The 27317-nt window shown below is 37.4% G+C and overlaps 1 protein-coding gene across 2 annotated transcripts in view; it reads left to right on the top strand.

The window, feature by feature from the left end:
* STK31 (serine/threonine kinase 31) overlaps positions 1-27317 on the top strand; it is a 72482-nt gene that overhangs the window by 28875 nt on the left and 16290 nt on the right. For both annotated transcript variants that reach the window (XM_085005689.1, XM_021078730.2), the window contains exons 9-22: positions 4077-4192; positions 6313-6472; positions 7827-7949; positions 9451-9630; positions 11208-11324; positions 12564-12683; positions 13983-14114; positions 16770-16871; positions 18433-18513; positions 18666-18791; positions 19379-19504; positions 21346-21432; positions 22036-22185; positions 25961-26083. In XM_085005689.1, coding sequence (XP_084861815.1) covers positions 4077-4192; positions 6313-6472; positions 7827-7949; positions 9451-9630; positions 11208-11324; positions 12564-12683; positions 13983-14114; positions 16770-16871; positions 18433-18513; positions 18666-18791; positions 19379-19504; positions 21346-21432; positions 22036-22185; positions 25961-26083 — 1743 coding nt within the window. The remainder of the gene's footprint in view (positions 1-4076; positions 4193-6312; positions 6473-7826; positions 7950-9450; positions 9631-11207; positions 11325-12563; positions 12684-13982; positions 14115-16769; positions 16872-18432; positions 18514-18665; positions 18792-19378; positions 19505-21345; positions 21433-22035; positions 22186-25960; positions 26084-27317) is intronic.

Raw genomic sequence — 27317 nt, 5'->3', positions numbered from 1 at the left:
GGAGTAATCATCTGATACATAGTCTATTATGTCTGGCTTCCTTCACTTAAAGCAGAATGTGGTGAGATTTATCTCAGTTGTATTTATCAGCAGTTTGTTCATTTTTATTGCAAAGTAGTATTTCATTTTATCAATATACCACAGTTTAAATCCTCATTCTCCGGTTCATGGGCATTTAGGTTGTTTCTAGTTTTTGGTCATTATGAATAAATTACAAATATTGTTGTACAAGTCTTTTTGTGGACATGTGGATTCACTTACCTCAGATTGTATTCTTTCCTCAGCCATATCTGTTCTACTGATAAGCCCATCAAACGCATTTTTTCATTTCTGTCTACAGTGTTTTTGAGCTCTGGCATTTCTTTTTGTTTCTTAGAATTTCCATCTCTCTGCTTACCTTGCCTGTACCTTCTCGCATGTTGTCTGCCTTATCTGGTGGAGCCCTTTAGCACATTCATCATACCATGTTTTAGATATGTGGTCTGATAATCCCGCCATTCCCGCCATATCTGAATCTGATACTGATGCTTGCTTTGTATCTTCCAACTGGGTTTTTTTGTCTTTTAACAAACGTCTTGTAATTTTTCTTGAGAGCGAGGGTAAAAGGAGCTGCTGTAAATAGGACTTGAGCAATGGGGTGATCAGTACGGGGGAGGAGAAGTGCTTTGTGGTCGTAAGAGACTAAGGAGGGCTCAGTCCTTGAGCGCAAAGCCTGTGCCTCTGGACTGTGCATTTCACACCTGCATCTAGTTTCCCCTACTCCCTTTAGAAAGGACAGGATGACCTGAGTGGGCTTTCTCCTAGGTTAGTCAGCCTTGGGTAAAACCCTAGCAGGTTAGGCTCTGTTTAAAATAGTTTCCTCTGAGAGCAATCTTGTTAAGTATAGAGTGTTCTAGCATATTTCAGAATGGTTCCTTTTCCCTTCCCCTGCTGGAAGGTTGAGGGGACTTTTCTCTGATAATTACTGTGAGAACCTGGTGGAGATCCAGGAGGTAAAAATTAGAACAGTGTGAGGGCGTGCTGAGGGTGGGGTCCCCCGATGTTTTTACTTTTCAGAGTTGTTTGTACTGAGCCTCTAGCAGTTCACCTTTGGTGCTTGAGGGTCCCCACTCCAGACTGGCTCCCTGTGGGGGTTGCTCCTCCAGTAAGTTATGATTAGCTTGTCTGCTCTCTCCAGCTTTGCCTTGTGACCTCAGCTCTCAGTCATGTCTGAGAAGAGTTGTCTTTTAGTTGGTTCAGCTTTTTGCTTGTTAGGATGAACTAGCGACTTCTTACATGCTGGACTGGAAGCCGAAAGTCCTTAATGTTTCAAAGAACTAATTTTTGGTTCTGTTGTTGTTGTTTTTTTTATTATTTGTCTCTTCTATTTTACAGATTTCTTATTGCTATGGTTTCCTTCTCCTGTGTTTACCTTTTGTAGGTAGAAATTCATATCATTGTTTTGTTTATTTTTTATTCATATCATTGTCTTTAATCCTTTGTTTTTTTATAATGTTTAAAGATATTTCCCTTAAGCATGGTTTTATTTATAGTTCACAAATTTTGATATGTTGTTTTTATTTGATCAAATATTTAAAAACTTTTTTTTAAATCAGCTGTTTAGAAACGTGTTGCCAAATTTCCACATATTTGGAGATTTTTCCCCTAACGCATTTTTGTTATTGATATTTAATTTAATTTTCTTGTTATCAGAGAGCATCCTCAGTATGGTTTTAAGTGCTTTTACATTTACTGATATTTGTTTTATTACCCAGCATATTGTTTGTCTTTGGAAATGTTTCATGTGCTTTAAAAAGTCACATGTTTTCTACGTGGATGGAGTAGAAATGTCAAATCGATTGACAGTGTTGTTTCAGGTTTTTGTATTGTGACTAATTTTCTGTTTACTGGTTCTATCAGTTACTGAGAGAGGAGTGTTAAAATCTCCAAATATTAATGTGATTGTATTTCTTCATTTTGTTCTGTCAAGTTTTACTTTGTGGTTTTGAAGCATTCACATTTAGAATTGTTATGTCTTCTTGATGAATTGACTCATTTGTCTTTACAAAATATCCCCGTTTATTGCTGGGAATGCTCCCTGCACTAAAGTCCATGCTGCCTGATGCTAATATAGCAATGTTTACCTGGTGTATATTTTCCATCCTTTAATTTTTATCTTCATATCTAATAAGCATTTCTTAGAAGCAGCGTGTAGTCGAATCTAAGTTGTCTTCATCCAGATAATCTCACATCTTTTAATTGGAGTGTTTTTAATGGAGTGTTTCATATATGTAATTTTTGATATGGATGGGTTTAAGTTTGCCCTTTTTTTTTCTTTTTAGGGCTGCACCTGTGGCATATGAAAGTTCCCAGGCTAGGGGTTAAAGTGGAGCTGCAGTTGCCAGCCTCTGCTACAGCCACAGCAACGCTGGATCCTTAATCCACTGAGTGAGGCTAGGGGTTAAACCCACATTCTTGTGGATACCAGTTGGCTTCTTAACCTGCTAAGCCACAGAGGGAACCCTATGCCATCTTTTCTGTTTGTCTTATTTGTTCTTTGTCTTAAAAACATACGAATTGTTTGTCATCTGATTTCTAGTTTTTTTTTCTTAATAAGTGAGTAAATAATAAGTTCAAGACATTTGAAAAACAATCTAAGTTGACAGTTCTTTTAGATTTAAATGATTCTTTAATATTTTATAATTCATATCCACATGTATTTCATTAGCAGTTTGTATTAAAAGTTTGCTTTTATGGAGTCTCTGCAAAGCACTAGAAACATTTTCAGAGATTCACCAACTTTTTATTTTCCCACTTCTGTTTCTCAGATTTATTTAATTTTTGAAGTAATTATCATAGCATTTACAGTGGATATAAACAAATTTAATAACAAACATAGCTGCTTCTTCACAGTCATCCTCCTCAGCAGTGGAAGAAGGACATGAGCAGCCCTGAGTGCGACTTACTATTAATCAGTGTTCAGTGTGCCCTGGCTCTCTCTTTTCATTTACCTGAAGAATTGGAGAGAATGTGAACACCAGAGAACGTGTTGTTTAAATATTGAGTAAAAGTTCTGTGTTTAACTATGTGATACCTGGTTTGTATTGGAATAAAACATCTAGTTCTTTATCCATATTATTGCTCTATACATTATTTTGTATAATTAAACATATCTTTGAGGTGCCACACAGAATCAGGGAGTTTAATCTAGCTTGGGTCCAGGAAATGATGTTTTTGATTCTTTTATAATGCAGAACAATATCAGACTTCATTAGAAAACAAATTATCATTGATAATCATTTGGGTTCTAGGGCAGTCTTTTTTTTTTTTTTTTTTTGTCTTTTTGCCTTTTCTAGGGCCGCTTCCCGCGGCATATGGAGGCTCCCAGACTAGGGGTCTAATCGGAGTTGTAGCCGCCAGCCTACGCCAGAACCCCAGCAACGTGGGATCCGAGCCGCATCTGCAACCTACATCACAGCTCATGGCAACACCGGATCCTTATCCCACTGAGCAAGGCCAGGGACCGAACCCCAAACCTCATGGTTCCTAGTCCAGATTTGTTAACCACTGTGCCACGACGGCAACTCCTAGGGCAGTCTTTATTTATCTTTTTAAAATCCAATTATTAAGACATACAGAATGTGAAAATTTGTTTTATTTGGTTTCTTATTTGGAGGAAATGTGACAGTGTCTAAGGTGTGTGAAGATAGAAATAGATTATCTTTTTCAGATCCCAGCTAGTAGGGAAATCACTGTGTGGCCTTTTTTATTTTTATTTTTTAAATGGCAGCATCCACAGCATGTGGAAGTTCTGGGCCAGGGATTGAATCTGAGCCCCAGCTGCAGCCTGTGCTGCCGTTGTGGCAGCGCAGGATCCTTTAACCCACTGCACTGGGCTGCACATTGAACCCACACCTTCACATTGACCCAAGCCACTGCGATTGGATTTTGAAGCCACTGTGCCAGAGCGGGAACTCCTCTGGGCTAACATTTTTTAACCTTTAAAACTTTGATTATGCCTAAAAATTATTGAAGTAACAGTGGAAATACAGTTTCCTATTTGGGTGTGACTAAGATGTGTTTGTTCTTTGCTTCAGCAAGAGAAAGCAACTACTGTGGATTTGACTAAACACTTAGAAAGCACTCTAAAGACTCGTGTAGGTACCAGAATGAAAAATCTGGCAGCTAAGGTTGAAATGTTGAAAGAAATTCGGTAGGTAAAAAAGAAGTCAGTGAATTTTATCATATATATAGTTGTACAACCATCACCACAACCTAATGTTAGAATATTTCCACCCCTCCCCCAGAAGATGTGGTACATATATACAGTGGAATATTACTCAGCCAAAAAAGAATGAAATAATGCTATTTGCAGCAACATGGATGGACCTAGAAATTATCATACTAAGTGAAGTTAGAGACAGACATCATATGATATCACGTACATGTGGAATCTAAAAAAAGGATACAAAAGCATATTTTTAAGAAGGGTAGTTTAAAACAAATGCTGATTAGTTGGTGCATTGTTTACATTGTACACCTGCCGTTTTTGCTTTGAAACTTGATCTTTATATTTTTATTACTTTTAAGAGGGAAACTAAAAATAGTTATTCTTTTTTTTTTTTTTTTTTTTTGTCTTTGTGCCATTTCTTGGGCCGATCCCGCGGCATATGGAGGTTCCCAGGCTAGGGGTCCAATCAGAGCTGCAGCTGCCAGCCTACGCCAGAGCCACAGCAACGCAGGATCCGAGCCGCGTCTGCGACCTACACCACAGCTCACGGCAACGCCGGATCCTTAACCCACTGAGCAAGGCCAGGGATCGAACCCACAACCTCACGGTTCCTAGTCGGATTCGTTAACCACTGCGCCACGACGGGAACTCCCTTGAGAAAAATTTTATAGTGTTTTGTCAGTGTTCTGTCTTCACTGTGTGGAGTGGTAGTGTCCAAAAGTCATCTGTGAAAATGAAATTAAAAAATCAGCACAACTCCTAAGTTGTAGTTTGATATGGGAAATTACTGTGTTCCATTTTTTTGCTTAGGGTTATTTTTAGCCCTATACTGAAACTATAGATTGCAGTGCTCTGAATTATTTAATTGGATTCTGTCTAAAGAAAGAAAAAGTAGTCTTCATAGAGTTAGAAGAAAAGTGATCTTCATGGAGTCAGAAGAAAAGAAAAAAGTGGTTAGTTCTAGTGCAGAGTTTATTCAGCATATCTTAGACTCTATATATTAATTTTATAGGGATTCTGCTTTATAGAGAAATGTTTTATTGTTGGTTAGGGATAATTTTTCACCTGTTTCTGAAATACGGAAAAAAATAGTTCTCAAAACAACCTACTTCTATTTTTGTGCTATACACGCAGGTAAAGCAGTAATTCATTTTATCATGTACTTTGAAACTCTAAGAAGATGTTGCCCTGAATTAGTACTGCATGTTGGTCTTTTGTCCAGTGCGAAATTATATTCTCCAGTGTAAATCCATCAGTTGGCATCTAATTTATAAGTCTTTATAAATAGTTTGAGTAATTTGCTCTCTCTAGAGCTTCAACAACTACTAATGCACAGCCAGAAATTCAAGTGACTACACTAGCAAAGATATGAGACAGACTTTGGACTAACACTATCCAATATATTTTAATCCCTATCTGAGGAGATAAAGTGCTGTTAGATTGGTGGCAGTCTAATTGGAAACTAGGAAAAAGAAAAGGATGAGCCTTATTGGCTTTGTCAGTTGGTCTCTCCAATTGCTTTGTTTTTTGGATTTTTTTTAAAACTGCAAATGCTTGTCTGCTTATTAAAATAGAAGGATTATCTGCCTGTCATCTTGGTAAGCAAGATTGGCTTAAGTATAAAATTTTTAAGGAAGTATTTATAAATCTAGCTTGATATCATTTAAATTTTTCAGACTTTTCAAGGTATCCTTAAACTTTTTTTTTTTCTTTTTATGGCTGCATCTGTGGCATGTGGAAGTTTCTGGGGTTGAATTGGAGCTACATTCCTGTGCCACAGCCACGGTAACACTGGATCTGAGGCACATTTGTGAACTGTGCTGCAGTTTGTGGCAATGTTAACGCACTGAGCAAGGCCAGGGATCGAACCACATCCTCTCAGAGAAAACATCAGGTCCTTAACCTGCTGAGCCACAGTGGAAACTCCTTAATGAAAAGTTTTATGAAAGTTACGTATGATTTTATATAGTTTTGAAAAGAACCTTTTCATAGCAAGTGTTGTAAATAGTAACTTTAGACCATTACTATTTAAGTATAATTTTTTTCTCACATTACCTTTAAAATTTCTTAATCTTTTCCTTTTTGCTATTTTTAAAAAATAGACGTGTCAATATCAATATTCGTTTTGGAAATGACCTTTCAGATGCTATTCAAGTGTTGGATGAAGACCGCTTTACTATACCAGCTTCTTTGAATGAACTGGAGATAATTTGGGCAGAATACAGTCTGGCTCAGGAGAAGATTCGAAGTTGTCAGGATGTGGTGAGTCAAGAATTTTTCTCTGTTATGATTTTTGTGTACTGACAAACTGGAGTAGATTACTGGATAAATATAGAGTCATAATTGTCCCTCAGATAAAGTTGTCGTTTTATTTCCCTTGTTGTACTTAAATTTTTTTTTTTTGGCTGCACTTGTGGCATGCAAAATTTCTGAGGCCAGGAACTGAACCCACACCATAGCAATGACCCAAACCACAATGACAATGCCTAGTCTTAAACCCATTGAGCCACCAGGGAACTCGCTGCTATTGTTATTTTCATTTATATATTTTGTACAGTTCCTTAGCTTGATTGGCATGTATACTTTTGATAAAAGATTCTTTTCTTTCGCCTTCATAATTAGTTATAAAATGGTCTAATTGAGCTTACAGAAAAGAGAATGTTCTGGAGTTCCCTGGTGGCCTAGCAGTTAAGGACTTAGCATTGTCACTGCTGTGGCTTGGGTTTGATCCCTGGCCTTGGAATGTATGCAAGCCATCGGTGCAGCCAAAAAAAAATATTAAAAAATTCAGGCTTTTAAGTGTATGTGCCAGACACTATTACAAGTAGTGGAGACACGAATTTGTTTAAATTGTGGTCCTATCTTTTTGTCTTCTTTGGGCATGGGGTAGATATATAAATAGATTTAATATAGTTTGGGAAGTACTGTAATAGAAATAATGCATATGGTTCTTGATATATTTCATACCTATTTCCAAAAATAGCCTCTTAGGGGAATTGGAGGTTTTATCCTGGTGGAGATTAACTGAATCTTGAAGGTAAATAGATGAAGGAATTAACAGTGGGATGGGAGCAGGAAGGAGGCAGTGTGTAATTAGTAATGGACACTTGTATCATTTTCTTAAGAAAAACAAATTTTTTTTTTTTTTTTTGGTTTTTAGGGCCGCGCTTGTGGAGTTCCCAGGCTAGGGATCAAATCGGAGCTACAGTTGCCAGCCTACACCACAGCCACAGCAACACCAGATCCAAGCCACATTTGTGACCTACACCACAGCTCACAGCAATGCCAGATCCTTAACCCATCGAACCCGCATCCTCATGGATACTAGTCAGATTCGTTTCCACTGCACCACAAAAATTTTATTGTTGCAGAAATAATGGGAAAAAATAAAGATCGGCAGAGGAGGACTGTTCAACTTAGATTTTATTTCTGATAAAGGGAAAGAAAGCCCTTTTGTCAGTTTGGTGATCTAAGGAGAGAGCTGTTTGTTCTAAATGTTGCTATGTTTGGAGAATGTAATGTTAAATTTTACTGATTTTGTATTTTTTCATGTAAATCATTGTAGTAGAAGCACCTGATATATTAATGGTGGTTATTCCTTTTTTCCTTCCTCCAGAATGAAGGGAGTATTTTGGTTGCTGAAAGAAATGAAGTACAACAGAAGCTGTACATGGCAGTAGAAATTTTTATCCTGGAAGTTGATGAGTTACCTCTTAATAAACGCTTGAAAACACTGCAGGTTGGAATTTTAAAAGATACTAAATATACATTAAAGTGTTTATTAATCGAGAGGTGAAATTAGCATTTACTTTTATTCTTTGTTTTTTTTTTGTTTGTTTTTTGTTTTTTGTTTTGTCTTTTTTGCCTTTTCTAGGGCCGCTCCTGCAGCATATGGAGGTTCCCAGGCTAGGGGTCTAATTGGAGCTGTGGCTGCTGGCCTGCACCAACACTGCAGCCACAGCAATGAGGGATCTAAGCTGCATTTGTGACCTACACCACAGCTCACGGCAACGCTGGATCTGTAACTCAGTGAGCGAGGCCAGGGATCAAACCCGCAACCTCATGGTTCCTAGTCGGATTCGTTAACCACTGCGTCACCACGGGAACTCCAGCATTTACTTTTAGACTTGAGATAGTATTGATAGCTGCATCTAGGCTTCTGTACTGTACTTACATAAACTCGTTTCCTCTTGCTTGTGCTGCTGCTTTTCTGCCCAATGCAAGGGACAGAGAGGGGCATGGGAAAAGGTGCTCATTTCTCACAGATGTTTCCCACAGATTGAAGGCCTGTGGCATAGGCCTTCTCCCACTTGTAGTGACTGTATCCATTCAGTGCTAAGCACCAACCATCCACTTTCTCTCCAAGGGTTTCTCAGAGCTTTGTGATAAAAATTTCTGGGGGAGTTTCCTGGTGGCTCAGTGGGTTAAGGATCTGGTGTTGTCACTGCTGTGACTTAGGTCACTGCTGTGATGTGGGTTTGATCCTAGATCTGGGAACTTTCTCATGCCACAGGCATGGCCAAAAAAAAAGTATTTACGGGATCTATTAAGTTTTCCTTTTGTTTCTGTAACATTTCTAGAGTTTGATTCCTAGAGACAGCCATCAAGCTGTCTTGCCTCTTCAAGTACTTTCCCCCCCCCCCCCTTTTTCCTTTTTTGACTGCTCCACGGCATTTGGAGTTCCAGGGCCAGGGATCCAAGTCATAGCTGTGACAATGCTGGATCTTTAACCCACTGTGCTTGGCTGGGGATCAAACCTGTGTCTCAGTGCTCCAGAGACACTGCCAGTTCCATTGCTTCACAGCGGAAACTCCTTCCAGTCCTTTCTAAAAATGCACTTAAAAAAGTGCACATATATGCTTAATATCTTTCTTTAATTGGAATTATTTGTATATTTTACTGCGTTTATTTTTATTTAGCAATAGCTCTTAGAAACTTCATGTCAGGACAAAATAGTAGTGATTCATACTTAAAAGTCAGAGAATGAGGATAATTTCTACTTAATTAAAAAACTTAAGAATATAAAACCTTCTCTTTATACAATCTTAATTCACTTAATGAACTCTTATTATTACAGTCCAAATAAATCACCTTCAAGGTAGCTTTATGCTTTTATGTCTAACTGTTTTAAGTTAGATTTATAAAATGGTCAAAGATAAGGATTCAACACATCTTTCTCTCTCAGATTCTACTGTGGTGCTTGAATCCTTAATATAAAGTTAATAAATATCTCTCTGTAGGATTTGTCAGCCTCTCTAGAAGCAGTGTATGGACAAGCCAAAGAGGGGACAGACTCTGAAGAAATACTTAAGAAATTTTATGATTGGAAGTGTGATAAAAGAGAAGAAATCACCAGTGTTAGAAGTGAAACAGAGGTTTCTCTGCAGCGTCTCGTATCATGGTTCCAGAGTACCTTAAAGGTAGTAAGAGTTGTTGCCCGGTGGTGACATAGCATAAACCAAGGACTTTGTGTGTATGTATTTTAATTTTCCGTGTGTGACTTACTTTTTTTCGGAAAGAGAGAAGGAGAGAGAGATGAAAAGGGAATGAAATGTGAGTGAGCATATGAATGAGAATGCTAGGATGGAAGAGTGAGGAGTTTATATGTTTATGTTCTCTGTTTAGGACATATGTGAAAACACTGTTAATCAAGCTACAGGTGTAAGATAGTATTGGTGAAGTTCATTGTAAGTGTATATTTTATTTATAGCTATAGTGTAGAGATAGGGTATATGCTTTAGAGGGTAGTAGTGCTTTCCTCCCCCCCCCCTTTTTTTTGGTTTCTTTTTTAGCAAGATATATGTGTTTTCACATTAGTTGGCTAATAATCATGTTTACAGTGATGTTTGGCAGTATTTAAATCTTTTAAGTTACCGTTTTCTTAAATATCTTAAAGATACATAAAATAAATGGGGAACATTAGTTTCAGCTGATATTAGGTAGTAATTAGAAAAGATGTTTTCTGTATGTATTTTTTAGTTCTTGTTTATTATTGTGAAAACACCATGTAATTTTCCAAAAGGCCTGAAGACATGTGGTTTTGTATAATGTACCAGAACCCTAATTAAATTTTGGACTATTTTTGTTTGTTTGTTTTTGATTCTCTGTTCTTCTCTCTGCTTTACACCTTCCTGAGCAAGGGCAAGAACACTTACGTGTCATTTATCTCTCTGTGTGAATAATTTCCAAAAACTCATTTCTCGCTTGTTTTGGAAAAAAACTTAATGTCTAGTTACTTCTAGAATTCTTTGTTTCTGGTACTTTCTTATAGATACATTAACATAACTAAATTATTTCTTTGTCTTCATTTGTTATTGATGGTAATTGTCTATTTAGGTTAAGTACCCGTTATCCTTTTCTTTCACCTCCATAGCTGTTTCCCAAGTCTAGATCTCCATACTCACAAACCTGAACCTCTGAAATCAGGGTGACTGCTTGTGCCCTTTACATTCTGTATTATGATTGGGCCCCTGATTTCATTCTGTTGAACCCCTTAAACTAAGTACCTTAGTTTTCCTAATGAGATGGAAACTGTCAGGGCTTAATCTTTAAATCTTTAGATTGTTAAATTCTGGTGGGACATCATTAAGTATCAGGTATAATCATACCCCTAGTATGAAGGCTGACATTGTCTGCCCACTGCTTGTCAGATTTAAACTTGCCACCTATGCAGTCAAGGTTCTTTACCAGTTTTTAGTCAGACTGCCTCTTGTACTATTTCCCCAAACCATCTTGCTCTTGTTCATGTTTTTTGTCTTACTTTTCCTCTGTGTTGACCTCTCATCTCTTAGTAACCTAATTACCCTAACAAAAATCTGTGTGATGTGTGTATACCTTTTCTTTTCTGGTGCATAGGTTTTATTAGGGTCGTACTTTATCTTTCTTGTGTTTATTTTGCCTGCATTGTCCAGTGCATAGGCTAATGCTTTGCTCCAGGACACAATACTAATCAAAAGCGTTAAATGAGATACTTCATGTTTTTATTTTTGCAAATAAGGCCTTTGATCTCTCTGTGGAAGAATCACTGACTTCTGAAGACACAATTGGTAATATTGATGAACTCCTGGAGAACACTGAGTCAAGTGTCTGCAAAGAGCTAGAGATATCTCTCATTGTGAGTATTGCTCTCCTTTATTGCCTCCTTTGAAGCGAAATGGTTTCTCTTGCTAGTTGGAGAGTGTTGACTGGTCTTAGCTTTCCTTGTAAAGATCTGTTTGAAATAGTAACACTGTTAAGTTCTAATCCAAACATAATGTGAAGACTTATTCTTCCATATGCTGGTATTTTTTTTTTCTTTTGTCTTTTTAGGGCCGCACCCGTGGCATATGGAGGTTCCCAGGCTAGGGGTCCAATCGGAGCTATAGCTGCTGGCCTACGCCAGAGCCACAGCAACTCGGGATCTGAGCCGAGTCTGTGACCTACACCACAGCTCACGGCAGTGCCAGATCCTTAACCCACTGAGCGAGGCCAGGGATCGAACCCACAACCTCATGGTTCCTATTTGGATTCGTTTCCTCTGTGCCGTGACGGGAACTCCGTATTTTCACTTTAATGTGGTATTTCACATTAAAAAAATAAAATCTAATGTTTAATTTTAGGAAAACTGTTAATCTGAGTGTATCAGCTTTCTATAGCATTTGATTTTTGAGTTCATCATACTCAGTGACTGTAACATGATATACTTTAGTAGCGATTGTGAAAGCTTAAACTTAATCTGAGAGAGAGCTCTTGGAAGTGGATGCAGAAGATTGACTAGTATATGTTCTCTATTGCTGTGTAAAGTTAAAAATTAGTGTAGCTCCTCGAGAGAGTGTTTTGTGATGTTAATATTGCTCTCTCAGACTCTTAACCAGTTTTTTAGGCTGCTTACTAAAGTCTCAATGGTTATGTTCTTTATTTTGCTTGATTTTCTTTACCTTTTATGGTTTTATAAAGATTGGCATTAAAAAATACATATGTATTACTTCATTTCCCATTGTCAGGTAATCCCTTTTTAGAGGGTTTTGTCATGTTTGATTGTAGAAATGATCGTTAATAATTTCTAAAAATAAAGTCTTGAAATTCTCTGTATTGTTTAGTTCTTATGTTTAGCGTAGTGGTCTCCCTGATTTCCTTTAGCTGTCTCCTTCAGACAGCTTTAAGAATACTAGTGTTGTGGGAATAAAATGTCCCACGCAGACTTCTTTGACATCAGTTTCTCTTCTCTTAGAAAAGGGTTTATGTTTAAGAAATACTCTGAAATAGGTATAGAAATTGATTAGAGGCATCATTTAGACGCCTCTCTGTTGCTACTGCGGATTTTACCTACTTCGTACTCCTTTGTATGTAGTTCTTTGTGTCTGGTTTCATTTAGGAGCAAGGTGATGCAGACAAGGAGATCATTTTCAATACGTATAGCGAAGTACTGCAGAGGATCCATTCAGAGGAAAGGCTCATTGCCACGGTACAGTCCAAGTACAAGGACAGTGTCGAGGTTGGATTATGCTTTATTTTGTTGGTTTTATAGATTGATGCTTTGAAAATCTTAATGCTTAAACTTTTCTCAAGTAGTTTCATTCCCAGTGTATAGGTAAATTATTTACTATTACTAGAAAAAAACCGCTGCAGTCATTGTTAGCTGGTATATAATTCACCTTGTAGTGGAAATGGCAGTTTCATTGATATATTGAGACTTTTTAATTGTCTTAAATCTTTGATTTTCTTATGTCCTTTAAAACATAAATTTTATTTTCTTTTTGCCTATGCAAGTTTATAGTAGAGAACTTAACTATATGCAGAAAAATAAGAAAAAGTAATAAACCAATGACTGTAATCCCCTTAATTTAAGAGATAATCACTGCTGGTTTCAGAGTACGTCCTTTTTGAATGGCAGCTTAGGTGTGTGTGTGTCTTATGTGCAATGCATCATTTCGTAAGCCATTCTGAAAATGTTTTCTTCATTTAATGGTGTACTGTAAACGTTTTCTCATATGATGAATAATTCCTGTGTTCTGTCATTTTGAGTGAGCAAAACATCAACTCTTGCATAGATGTACAACATTATTTAAACCTTTTATCTGTGTTAGATGGTAAGGTTATTTCTAATTTTTTTCACCATAAATAACACTGTATGTAATTTTGATACATAATTTTGGGTGTAGTTCCTCAAATAGATTCTTTAAAATTGTTAATCACTAAATCAAAAGGAATGAACATTCTTAAAATTTGATACATATAGTCAGACTGGTTTTAGGGAAGGTAATTTCAGTTTACATCCTCACTATTCCAATTTGCATTCTCTCCAGTTTGCAAAGTGTCTTGCTGTATGTCTCAGCTTGAAATAATTTTTATTTTTCTCCTTTGATTGCTGGAGCCATATCTTAATTTTTTCTGCCTTTTTTAGGGCCCCACCTGTGGCATATGGTCCAGGCTAGGGGTCCATTTGGAGCTGTAGCTGCTGGCCTACACCACAGCCACAGTGATACGGGATCCTTAACCCACTGAGCAAGGCCAGGGATCGAACCCATGTCCTCATGGATATTAGTAGGGTTCTTTAACCGCTGAGCCATGATGGGAACTCCATGGAGCAATACTCTTCTAAAAAGGTACGTGGATAATTAAATCAGTGGATAGAATTGTTTTGTTGAAAATGGTGGCATTTCTTATTTCAGTCTGAACTTAGTAAAAATGAGTTGAATCTTAATAGAGAAATAATAAGAGGTCAGAAAGTGACTGATCTAAATACATGTTGTTGTCTGTGTTTGAAAATATAACAGTTCTTTCTCTCACTTAGTTTAAGAAGCAGGTTATTGAATGTTTAAATGAGAGCCCCAACGTGGATCACTTGCTGTCCATTAAAAAGACACTGAAAAGCTTGAAGGCTCGACTGAGATGGAAATTAGTTGAAAAGAATAATTTGGAAGAAGTAAGGAAAACAGTTGGTTCTTAACTGACCTCTAAGTTACCTCATTTTGTGTGGGCTCTGCTTCATAAAAGTAATGCATAAATATGCTTTTTAAAATTATTCACATTTTGTTTTATATATTTTATCTTTTTCCCTCTGTGTAAATAAAATTATTACATTGGTAGTGTAAACGTTTTCCCATGTCATGAAATGTTTTTAAAAACATTGTACATGGTTGCCTTGTTTAAAAGTCATGTAAACATTTTAGAATAATTTACAGACATTTACTCTTTTGTAAATGTCTATAATAATACACGCCTACTCCATGCTGCAGAATGGTGACTTACTCCCCCAAAGGTAGAGTTTTGTCATAAAGTTACTTCACAGATCATGATGTCTTTTGTTAACTCTCTGAGTGGCTGGACTTAGTATTTCTTGCTAATATTTCAAGTTGTTTTCATGTTATAACTGAACTGGAAGGATCGGGACACTTTATTTATTTATTTATTTATTTTTTGTCTTTTTGCCATTTCTTGGGCCGCTCCCGCGGCATATGGAGGTTCCCAGGCTAGGGGTTGAATTGGAGCTGTAGCCACCGGCCTACGCCAGAACCACAGCAACGCAGGATCCGAGCTGAGTCTGTGACCTACACCACAGCTCACGGCAATGCCAGATCCTTAACCCACTGAGCAAGGGCAGGGACCGAACCCGCAACCTCATGGTTCCTAGTCGGATTTGTTAACCACTGCGCCATGACGGGAATTCCCGGGACACTTTTTTTTTTAAAGTTTTATTGAAGTATAGTTGATTCACAAGGTTGTGATAGTTTCTGCTATATAGCAAAGCGATTCAATTATATATGTACACACAACCATTCTCTTTCAGATTCTTTTCCCACATAGATTTTCACAGAATATTGGGTAGAGTTCCTTGTGTTATACAGCAGGTCCTTCTTGTTGGCCAGTCATTCCATATACCTCAGTGTGCGTATGCCAATTCCAAACCCCTAGTTCACACTCTCTCCACCCCACCTGTTCCCTTTGGTAACCATAAGTTTTTCAAAGTCTATGAGTCTGTTTCTGTTCAGCAAGCAAGTTCATTTGTACTTTTTTTAAGATTCTGTATATAAGTGATATCATAAAATGTTTGCCTCTCACTGTGTGACTAACCTCACTTAGTATGATAATTTCTAGGTCCATTCATGTTACTGCAAATGGCATTATTTCATTCTTTTTTATGGCTGAGTAATATTCCATTGTACGTATGTACCACAACTTCTTTATCCATTCTTTTGTTGATGGACATTTAGGTTGCCTCTATGTCTTGGCTATTGTAAATAATACTGCCCAATATGCATTGGGGTACATGTATCTTTTCGAATCATGGTTTTCTCCTGATAGATGCCCAGGAGTGGGATTGCTGGATCATATGGTAATTCTGATTCTAGTTTTTGAGGAACCTCTGTACTGTTTTACATAGTGATTGCACCCATTTGCATTCCTGCCAACAGGGTAAGAGGGTTGTCTTTTCTTCAAACCCTCTCCAGCATTTATTTTTTATAGACTTTTTGATGATGGATATTGTGGCTGGTGTAAGGTGGTACCTCATAGGAGTTTTAACTTGCATTTCTCAGAATTAGGACATTTTAAACTGGGCTAACCTTCTTTAGGCTTGAAGCTTTGTGAATAAACTGGCACTCTTTGGTCCCTTGAGGATTTGATTTAAATTTCAAAGGGATTTACATTATATCTTAATCCAATTTGAATTCACTTTCTTCCTCTTTGGAGCATTTAATTATGGATTGGAACTAATTTAGTAGTTCAAGATTTTTCTAGTTTTATCCTACTCTGGGCTCTGGGAAATAGGGTCTTTTTAGTTTTTTTTTTAAACTTTGGTAGAAATTTATCCAGCTTTGAATACGTGTACCTTTTAAGGTGATGTATTTATCATCATTAGAGTTTTATGGAGTCTTTGTGAGTCCTACATTGTTTTTCCTCTAGTGGATGTGCCACATGTTTATACTGATTTTTTTAAAAATCAAATCTTATGTAGAAAAAAAATTCCAGGGACTTTAATTGTATTCTGGTTTCTATTCTTGACATTTACTCTATGGTGGCAGTTGGTCATCTTAGAGAAAATCTGCAGCAAATTAAGAGATAAGAAAAATATGTGTAATTGATTTTTTTTTTTTTTTTTGTCTTTTTGCCTTTTCTAGGGCCGCTCCCATGGCATATGGAGGTTCCCAGGCTAGGGGTCTAACCGGAGCTGTAGCCACCGGCCTACACCAGAGCCACAGCAATGCTGGATCGGAGCTGTATCTGCAACCTACACCACAGCTCATGGGCAACGCCATATCCTTGACCCACTGAGCAAGGGCAACCTCATGGTTCCTAGTGAGATTCGTTAACTGTTGCGCCACGACGGGAACTCCTGTGTAATTGATTTTATAATGACCTTTTTATAATTCCTTTTTGTAGGTTTTGGAAAATTCAGTGCTAGAATAAACTAATAAATATTAATTTTTTATAGGTGTTATGAGGGTCTGTTATATTTAGGTATAGAAGGATACATGGAAATTAGAGTGATTTGCTGCTGGAGTCATGTTAATTCTTACTAGAAAGACTTGTTTTCAATCTAATAAGCCTATAAGGTCACTTTTTTTCTTTCTGATTTAAGTCTGATGACCATGACGGATCTGAGATTGAGATAATAAAGCAAGAAATAACTCAATTGCGGAATAGTGTCTTTCAGGAAATTTATCATGAGCAGGAGGAATATGTAAGTATTTGATTCTCTGAAATTTTGAATTAGTTTTTACTTTAGAAGTTGAATACAAATATTCATTTTTATGAATTGGACTGTAATCACAAAGCTGAAGATTATGTTGGTGTATTTATGTTGGCATAGTAATGTTTATGTGAATTTAGAAATTAATTTCTGATGATAAAATAATTCATAAAAATTATACCAAGTGTGAAAATTACAGAAAGTTATAAAGAAGAAAAAGCATCATCTGTAACTTTGCCACTCAGTAGTAAGTAGTATAATCACGTTTAACTTTTGATTAACTTCCTTTTAGTTTTCTTTCTGCTTGTTTTTTCAGGAATTGATGTTATAGTACAAACACTTTTGCATACTGCTTGTTTTATATTTAACATAAAGCCTAAATATTTTTTAAATTAAAATCTCTATGAACATCATTTTAAGCATAAAACTTCAGTGAAAACGTTAATAGGGTACCATAATTTAGTTGAAGAATATAACAAAATTACTTGGTTTTAGGGGGAAGTTCTACCACTAATTTTTGTGACTTTGGGAGAGTCAGTTACATATTTTATATTTAAAATGGAAAGAATATTGTATTTTATGTTTCAGGGATGTTATGGGAAAGAAGTGAGGTGAGAAACAGTGCTCTGAAAAAAAAATACCATGGTAATAGTAGGCACTGTGAGTGATATGCATTATTTAGCAAACTTCTCTGTGTGCTTCATTATTCACTTTCTGAACCTTGAATAGAATAGCTGTCTTCAGGACCTTGAACAGTATCTAGAAGTTTTATTGAATAAACATGTGATAAATGATTTTTCTAACTATTCTCAATTTTTACATTGTTTCAAAGTAGCTTTCGTAGAGCTACATGTTCATTTTTTCTTTCAAGGCTTTTATGGTTTTTTTCCTTCTGAAGTGAAATAGCCAATGTTTTAAAATGCTACTGTGTTCTTGATATTTTGAGAAATAGTGACAGTTCTATTACTCAAATCGGTTTTTCATCAAACTTTTTCATTTTAACTTGGAAGTGAATATGTGTTTTCGTCTTTTTTTTTTTTTTTCTTTTGAGGGCCACACCCACAGCATATGGATGTTCCCATACTATGGGTTGAATTGGAGCTACAGCTGCCAACCTACGCCACAGACGTAGGATCAAAGCCGAGTTTGCAACCTACACCACAGCTCACAGCAATGCTGAATCCTTAACCCACTGAGCAAGGCGAGGGATCGAACTGCAACCTCATGGTTCCTAGTTGTAGTTGTTTCCACTGAGCCACGACGGGAACTTGGGAAGTGATTATGGACTTTGACCTTAGGCAAGATTTTATGCCTGTATGTGTATAATAAGCTTAAAATTGGTAATTAAGTTTCTCTTCTGTTAGTAAGATGATAATTTAGATCCAAGATGACTCTTGGTTTTCATTTGATGTTTCTTGTAATAGAAGGCAAAATCAGTAAATATATATTTTATGAGGTTATAGATCTTATTAGATATATAATAAGGGAGATACCAACGTATCATAATTGAATACACAATGATCTATAATAAAAAATGATTTTTTAAATTTAGGAGAAACTGACTAGCTTGGTAAAGAAATGGTTCCCTGAGCTTCCTCTGCTTCATCCTGAAATAGGATTACTCAAGTACATGGTAAGCTTTGTTTCCCCTTGGAATTACTGTTCTACAGAGAGCAGGATTGATGCTGTCTAGTCTGTCTAGTAGTATGTAATTAATTGTGTTGCTTGTTTAAAAGTGCTGGGATTGTTGGAATTCTTCAACTTGTAACAAAAACTTGTGTCTAGAACTCTGGTGGTCTTCTTACGATGAGCTTGGAAAGGGATCTTCTTGATACTGAGCCCATGAAGGAACTTAGCAGCAAGCGTCCTTTGGTATGTTCTGAGGTTGACGGGCAGATAATTCTTTTAAAGGTAAGTTTAAGTTCTTTGGACTAGTGATGGAAGTATGAAGTGGAGTGGTAGTGTTATTTTTCAGGAAAGTAAAGACCCACTGCTTATTTTATAAATTAAATGAATTGACGGGTATGGTGACTGTGCTTCTAGTTTTGTTGCCAGAACTAATTTTGAATTGAAAGTTTCCCTCATTTCCCCAAATAGTGTATGTTTTTAGTAGGATATACTTGCTTTCCCTTTTTTTGAGTGAACTTACTACGTTCCAGCCAAGAGCCTTTTAAAGTTTGTTTTTCTTGTATTTCTCTTTGAAATCTCAACTGTTTTCCCAACACAGTCTTTCCTTCTTTGATTTCTTCTCTTCATTGACCAGGGGAACTGTTAGTCATAACAGGATGATTAATTCGGCCTTAGTGGGTACGTACTGTAGAATGTATATTAAGTTTCAGGTAGAATAGTTCTTCCCTTTGTAAATTATATCATTTAAAGCAGATAGAAAAAGTATTTATATAATTGAAAATAAATGTAAATATAATTTAAGTGAGATTTTTAATTTTGGATTTGCCAATTCTTTTTTTTTTTTTTTTTTTTTTTTTTTTGGTTATAAGGGCTATTCTGTGGATGTTGATACAGAAGCCAGGGTGATTCAGAGAGCAGCAGCCTATCACAGAGCTTGGAAAGAAGCTAAAGAACAGTCTGGGTTGCTACCATTGATATTCCTATTTTTATGTAAGGTAAAGTTTTTAAGCTAATCTGCTTGCAGAAAACACTTTATTTAAAATATATTCTAGCACCAAGCTTTAGAGAAGTAAATCATTTATTTATTTGTTTATTGAAGTGTATAATTGATTTACAATATTGTGTTAGTTTCAGGTGTACAGCCTAGTGATTGAGTATTTTTGTAGGTTATATTCCATTATAAAATAATGGGTATAATTACCTGTCTATACAGTAAATCCTTATTGCTTATCTATTTATATATAACAATTTGTATCTGTCAATTCATGCCCCTGATTTGTCCTTTCCACTTTTCCTCTCCCCTTTGGTAACCACATATTTGTTTTCTATGTCTGTGAGTCTGTTTCTGTTTTGAATATAACTTCATTTGTATTACTTTTTTAGACTTCATGTGTAAGTGATATCATATAATATTTTCCTTTTTCTTACTTATCTCACTAAGTATTATGTTCTCTAGGTCCATCTGTGTTGTTGCAAATGACAGTATTTCTTTTTTTTTTTTTTTTTTTTTTGTCTTTTTGCTTTTTCTAGGGCTGCTCCCACAGCGTATGGAGGTTCCCAGGCTAGGGGTCTAATTGGAGCTGTAGCCGCCACCCTACACCACGGCCACAGCAACGCGGGATCTGAGCCATGTCTTTGACCTACACCACAGCTCATGGCAACGCTGGATCCTTAACCCACTGAGCAAGGCCAGGGATTGTACCTGCATCTTTATGGATACTAGTTAGATTGGTTTCCACTGAGCCATGAGAGGAACTCCTATTTCACTTTTTTAAAATGACTGTTATCCCATTGTGTGTTTATGTATACATGTGTACACACACACACACCCCCACATCCCCACACACCTAACATTTTCTTTATCTAGTCATCTGTTGATAGGCATAGGTCGCATCCAAGTCTTGGCTATTATAAATGGTGTGTTAGAAACATTAGGGTGCATATATCTTTTAGAGTAAGGTTTTTTTTTTTTTTCTGGTTGTATATCCAGGAGTGGAATTTCTGGATCATGTGGTAGTTCTATTATTAGTTTTTAAGGACCCTCCAAAGTATTCTTCATAGTGGATGCACCAATTTACATTTCTGCCAACAGTGAAGGAGGGTTCCTTTTCCTCTGTGTCTTCTCCAGAATTTGTTATTTGTGGATTTCTTGATGATAGCTGTTCTAACAGGTGTTAGGTGATATCTCATTGTGGTTTTGATTTGCATTTTTATGATAATTAGTGATGTTGAACATCTTTCTATGTGTTTTTGACTGTTTGTCTCCTGGAGAAATACATCTATTCATGTCTTTGGCCCATTTTTTGAGTTTTTTTTTTATACTAAGTTGTATGAGCTATTTGTATATTTTCGATATCAGCTCCGTGTTAGTCACTTTATTTACGAATATTTACTAATACCGTCTCCCATTCTGTAGGTTGTCTTTTCATTTTGTGGGTGGTTTCCTTTGTTGTGCAAAAGCTTTTAATTAGACAGTCTTTTCAATAAGTGGTGCTGGGAAAGCTGGACTGCAACATGTAGAACATTGCCTCACACCACGTACAAAAGTAAATGCAAAAGAGTTTAAAGATCTAAATGTAGACATGAAACCATAAAACTGGAAGAGAAGATAGATGAAACACTCTTTGACATAAATTTTAGCAACATTTCCTTGTATCAGTCTCCCAAGGCAAAAGAAATAAAAGCAAAAATAAACAAATGGGACCTAACTAAATTTAAAAGCTTTTGCACAGAAGAGAAGTAATTCATTACAGAAAAGTTATTTTGTACAATCATTGTATCCTAAAAATACATTGAATTTTTCACCTTGAGTCTCATTCTCTGTTTCGCTTCTCAGTCTGATCCTATGGCTTATCTGATGGTCCCATACTACCCTAGAGCAAATCTGAGGGCTATTCAATCCAGCATGCCTTTAACTTCAGAAGTAAGTAAAAAACTTACTTTGCATGGGTGTATTAAATTAGAAAATAACAATTTCGATTCATGTTATTCTAGTTAATTGTCAGATCAGCCCTGTGATATGATGTGAGTTATCCCCTTATATAAAGATTAGAAAAATGAGGCTCATAGAGATTAAAGCGACTTGCATAGGGTTCTTCCAGAGGGGAAATTAGGTCCTTTTGGCACCAAATCCTATGCTTATGACTACTAAGCATGCTATGTGTAAACTGTATAGCATAGGACGTAGAATTATAAGTACTTAAGTGATTGCCTTAATTTCTATTGTAAATATGAATTAGTAATAATAAAGGATGCTCTGATTCTTTCTACCCAGTAGCACTATTTGAGTCTCTTTTTCTTTTCTCGAAGCGTTATGGTCATTACTTGTAATCAAATCTTCTTAGAGACTGTATTCGCTAACTCATGTATATGTATGATGTCACTAGTTAAATAATCAGGGCTTCTGGCCTTAAAAGGTTCACTTGGAGGAAGCTTTTGTCACTTCTGGAGGAGTCTTAATTCCAGAAAAGCTTCCGTCATAACACATCTCGACTTCCTGACTTCTTTTGCGTGTGCTTGTCTGTAGGAGGCTTTAAAGGTGATGAAAGGTGTCGCGCAGGGTCTGCATACCTTGCACAAGGCCGATATCATTCACGGAGCACTTCATCAGAACAACGTTTTTGCTTTAAACCGTCAGCAAGGAATTGTTGGAGATTTTGACTTCACCAAATCTGTGGTAAAATACAGTGGTTTTATGAATAAGTTCTAGGCTTAATTTAATGTTATTTGGCAGTAGTTCAGCACTTTGACTTCATATGGTAATTTATTATAAGATCTGTGCCTTCAGTTACAGCATGTCATTTAGTATAAGACGTTATGTATTATATTATCAGCTAGGTACTAGAACAAGAGTTTCTTTTTTTCTTTCTTTTTTTTTTTTTGTCTTTTTGCCATTTCTTGGGCCGCTTCTGCGGCATATGGAGGTTCCCAGGCTAGGGGTCGAATCGGAGCTGTAGCCACCGGCCTATGCCAGAGCCACAGCAACGCGGGATCCGAGCCGCGTCTGCAACCTACACCACAGCTCACGGCAACGCCGGAACCTTGACCCACTGAGCAAGGGCAGGGACCGAACCCGCAACCTCATGGTTCCTAGTCGGATTCGTTAACCACTGTGCCACGACGGGAACCCCTAGAACAAGAGTTTCTAATATTGTGTATTATATTTTTCAACCATAAGTTTTAGGAGCAGTCTGAAATAGTCAATGGCATTGACAACCTTGGCATTAATTAATTATTTTATCGTCAGGAAACATTTAATTTCTGGGAATTACACAGGGAAAACTAGGTGGCCATCTCCTGTCTCCCTCTCTGTTGGTGCCCTCCCCCTCAATAGAGTAAATTCAGATATACATGCTTTATTATTTTTTGATTAATGGGCATTTTTAGGAACTAGGGAACCTTGGATTTTTCCATTTAGTTCAAGTGCTGGTTCAACATCATTGGATGTTAATTTGATACCACATTATCTCAGAAGAGGCAGTTGGTAGGGGTAACAATCATCAGACAGTTAAAGAGCATGTTGTGGTTTTTTTCCTTTTTGATAGAATGGGGATTTTCAAAATATGCACAATCATGAGGGAGCAATTCTCTTTATTGAAATAATAGCTTGATTGGAGTTCCTTGGTGGTCTAGCAGTTAAGGACTTGATGTTGCTGCTGTAGCTTGGGTTTGATCTCTGGCCCAGGAGCTTCTGCATGCTATGGGTATGGCCACAAAAGAAAAAAACACTTTTATTGAGGTGTAATTCACATATCATAATATGTAAAATTCAGTACTAGTTTTTATTTTTTAATTAAATTTTTTTTTTTTTCTTTTTAGGGCTGGAGGTGTGGCATATGGAAGTTCCCAGGCTAGAGGTTGAATTGAAGCTGCAGCTGGGGGCCTGCACAACAGTCATGGCAATGAGGGATCCTAGCCTCGTCTGCAACTTACACCACAACTCACAGCAACGCTGGATCCTTAACTCACTGAGTGAGGCCAAGGATCGAACCTGTGTCTTCATGTATACTATTTGGGTTCGTTACCACTGAGCCATGATGGAGACTGCCTAATTTTTGATATAGTCAAAGAGTTCTTCATCAACCACTGCTAATTCCAGAACATTTTTATCACCCTCAGAAAGAAAGCCATACTCTTTTGCAGTCACCCCACCCCCGCCCCCATCTTCCTCTGCTTAGTCTCTTGGAAACCACTAATCCGCTTTCTGTCTCTATGGAGTTGCCTATTCTGGACATTTCCTGTAAATGGAATCATACAGTGTGTCGTCTTTTGTGACTGGGTTATTTCATTTTGCACAGTGTTTTTGAGGTTCGTCCATGTTGTGGCATGTGTGTGAAATTCATTCCTTTTTTAAAATGCCCAGATAGTATTTCACTATACGGATATAGCATATTTTGTTTTTACATTCATCAGTTTGTGGGCATTTGAGTGCCCACTTTTTGATTATTATGAATACCATTGCTATGAACATCAGGATACAGATTTCTCGGGTGTGGACTTGGGTTATATGGTAACTCTGCTTCACATTTCGAGGAAACTCACTGATCCCCAGAGTGGCTGTGCTGCTTTGCGTTTTCATCAGCGAAGTCTGAGGATTCCGGTTTCTCTGCATCCTTGCCAGCACGTTCATGTCTGAGGAGCTCCCTCTGGCTGTGTTGGTCATCGGCACGTCCCGGGATAGTGCCCCCTGGCTGTGCGTGGTTTCGGTGCTTTTCATGCGGTGCTTACAGGGAGGGGAACACGAAAATGGGAAACTCTGATGAAATGCTGGATTAGAGAGGACTTAGGCGAAGTGTGTTTGCCAAAGTATTTCATGCTAATTTATTTGAAAATTAGGATAACATCGTAAGAAAAATAACTGAATTGTGAGTTTTAAAAAATTCTCAGTTCTTAGGTAGGGATCCTGGTTAGTTCACCTGTTGAACATCCCATTTGTATAACTAAGGGTACCATGACGACCCCAAGATATTCTTCCGCCTCAATTTTCAGCTGTTGCTGTTTTCTCTAAACATTTTATTTATTTATTTATTTATTTATTATTTTTGGGCTATGGAATTTCCCAGGCCAGGGATTGAATTCAAGCCATTGCTCTGACCTGCAGCGACCCAAGCTGCTGCTGCAGTTGGATCCTTAACCCACTATGCCACAGTGGGAACTCCAGTTTTTAATCTTGATTTAAAATTATTTACTGATTAAACTGCCTTTCACTCCTCATCTCACCATATTCTCAGATTGAAAAATTAACCAGAAAGAGTAATTTGAAAGTAGTATAATTAAGGGCATTGCTTTTCAGACTTTACAGTGCATGTGACTCTCCTGAGAATCTTTTTTTTTTTAAATTTTTAAATTTTTAAATTTTTTTTTTTTTTGTCTTTTTGCTATTTCTTTGGGCCGCTCTCGCGGCATATGGAGGTTCCCAGGCTAGGGGTCGAATCGGAGCTGTAGCCACTGGCCTACGCCAGAGCCACAGCAACGAGGGATCCGAGCCACATCTGCGACCTACACCACAGCTCATGGCAATGCCGGATCGTTAACCCACTGAGCAAGGGCAGGGACCGAACCCGCATCCTCATGGTTCCTAGTCGGATTCGTTAACCACTGCGCCATGACGGGAACTCCTTGAGAATCTTGTTAAAACGCACTTTTTAGAAATTGAGGTAAAATTAGTATGTGACATTGTATGTGTCACGTGTACATAAAATGCAGATTGTTATTCAGCATTTCTGGCCTGGAGATACTGTATTTCTAGCAAGTTCCCAAGTGATACTATAGCTGCTGGTCTTTGGACCACACTTTGAGAAGCGAGGATAATGATGGGAAGAGAAGATAATTAACACTTGGCGATATGAGCTAAGTATTGTGCTAATTACCTCTACCTTTATGATAACTCTGTCAAGTAGTAACAAATTAATTGATTCGGCTCAAAGACATTAAAGCCCAAGGTCATAGAGCAAATAAATGGCAGAGGGGGAATTGCAGTCAAGGTCTCTTTGAATCCAGGGTTCTTGTTACTGTCATTGATGTTCCTTTGAGAGAGTGGAAATGGTGTACTTTGAAAATGGTCAGTAAAAAAGAAAAAGTACTCTGTAAACTTGTGGTTTTTAAAGGTTATTTAGAACTTTCAGAATTAGAAAACAGCACTGGCTCTTGCCCTTATGAAAATGTATTTCTTAAATAAGAAATACCAAATTCTTAAGTAATCAGTGGTTCTTACTTTTTAATCTGTTGGCGTCTACAATGTGAAATGTAACCGTAGTCTCACTGTTAATTTCACGAGACTGATTTTAAAAGCAGCTTGTAATACTGGAAATTAGGTAAAAATATTTGAAAGCAAGAGAGAATAAAATATTTCAAGTGAATATTTTTTTGGTGTTGATTAAATGCAGATTACTTTACAGAAAGCTGCCCTCAACTGTGTTGCCTCTAAAATATTTAACCTGCTGTTTTTGTAGAGTCAGCGAGCCTCAGTCAGCATGATGGTTGGTGATTTGAGTTTGCTGTCACCTGAACTGAAGATGGGAAAGCCTGCTTCTCCAAGTTCTGACTTGTATGCTTATGGCTGCCTTTTACTGTGGGTAAGTTATTTATTTATTTATTTTTGTCTTTTGTTGTTGTTGTTGTTGTTGTTGCTATTTCTTGGGCCGCTCCCGCGGCATATGGAGGTTCCCAGGCTAGGGGTTGAATCGGAGCTGTAGCCACCGGCCTACGCCAGAGGCATAGCAACGCAGGATCCGAGCCGCGTCTGCAACCTACACCACAGCTCACGGCAACACCAGATCGTTAACCCACTGAGCAAGGGCAGGGACCGAACCCACAACCTCATGGTTCCTAGTCGGATTCGTTAACCACTGCGCCACGACGGGAACTCCATAAGTTATTTTTTTATTGGAACAGATCAGTCATTTATTTATATGTACTTCGGTATAGAAAATGATGATTTGTAGTGGTTTTCTTCAGTATATTACTCTGGATAAAAAGCAGTGGTAGATTTTTAGTAGAAAAGATTTTTTTCCCACCTTTTCTTTCTTTCTTTTTTTTTTTTTTTTTTTTTTTTTTTGTATTTTTAGGGCCGCAGCTGCAGCATAGGAAGTTCCCAGGCTAGGGGTGGAATTGAGGCTGTAGCTGCTGGCTTACACCACAGCCACAGCAACGCCAGATCCAAGCTGTGTCTGTGACCTACACCGCAGCTCACGGTGAGGCTGGATCCTTAGCCCACTGAGCGAGGCCAGGGATCCGATCTGCGTCCTCATGGATACTTGTCGGATTCTTTCTGCTAAGCCATGACAGGAAGTCCTTTCCCACCCATTTTAAAGTTTATCATAAACTGTTGCTATTCAGTCGATCTTTGAACAGCATGGATTTGAACTGTGTAGGACCACTTAAACATGGTTTCTTTCTCAGTAGTGAATGCTATAGTACTGTACCACCTGTGGTTATGCAGGCGCAGGGGAACTGTGGATGCAGAGAACTGCCTGTAAATTGTATGTGGATTTTGGACTGGGCCAAGCGTTAGCACCCCTAACCTCCATGTGGTTCCAGGGTCAGCTGTACTTCCTATCACCTATGGTGTACTTTCTAAAGATTGGCTTGATGTATATTTTAGGTATCGTGATGCTGTTGTCTTGGTTTTATTAAGGCAAGATTAACAGTGAAGATGATTTTGTCCTGTATTAATCTGGAGCAATTCATGCATATATGGAAAATAGATATTAAAGTGATACTGAATGAGCCTTGAGTAAATGTTTCTGCTTTCACAGTAAACTGAATAGCTATTCTTATTCATGGTTTAAATGCATTCTTCCTGTGACT

The sequence above is a fragment of the Sus scrofa genome, chromosome 18 (assembly GCF_054392235.1).
Source record: "Sus scrofa isolate SSC_HxYL_T2T_F1_AM1 chromosome 18, Sscrofa_HxYL_maternal_Yorkshire_Landrace_v2.0, whole genome shotgun sequence".
NCBI classification, from domain to species: domain Eukaryota; kingdom Metazoa; phylum Chordata; class Mammalia; order Artiodactyla; family Suidae; genus Sus; species Sus scrofa.
The sequence above is the reverse complement of the archived record's forward strand: the minus strand, read 5'-3'. Positions and strand labels throughout refer to the sequence as shown.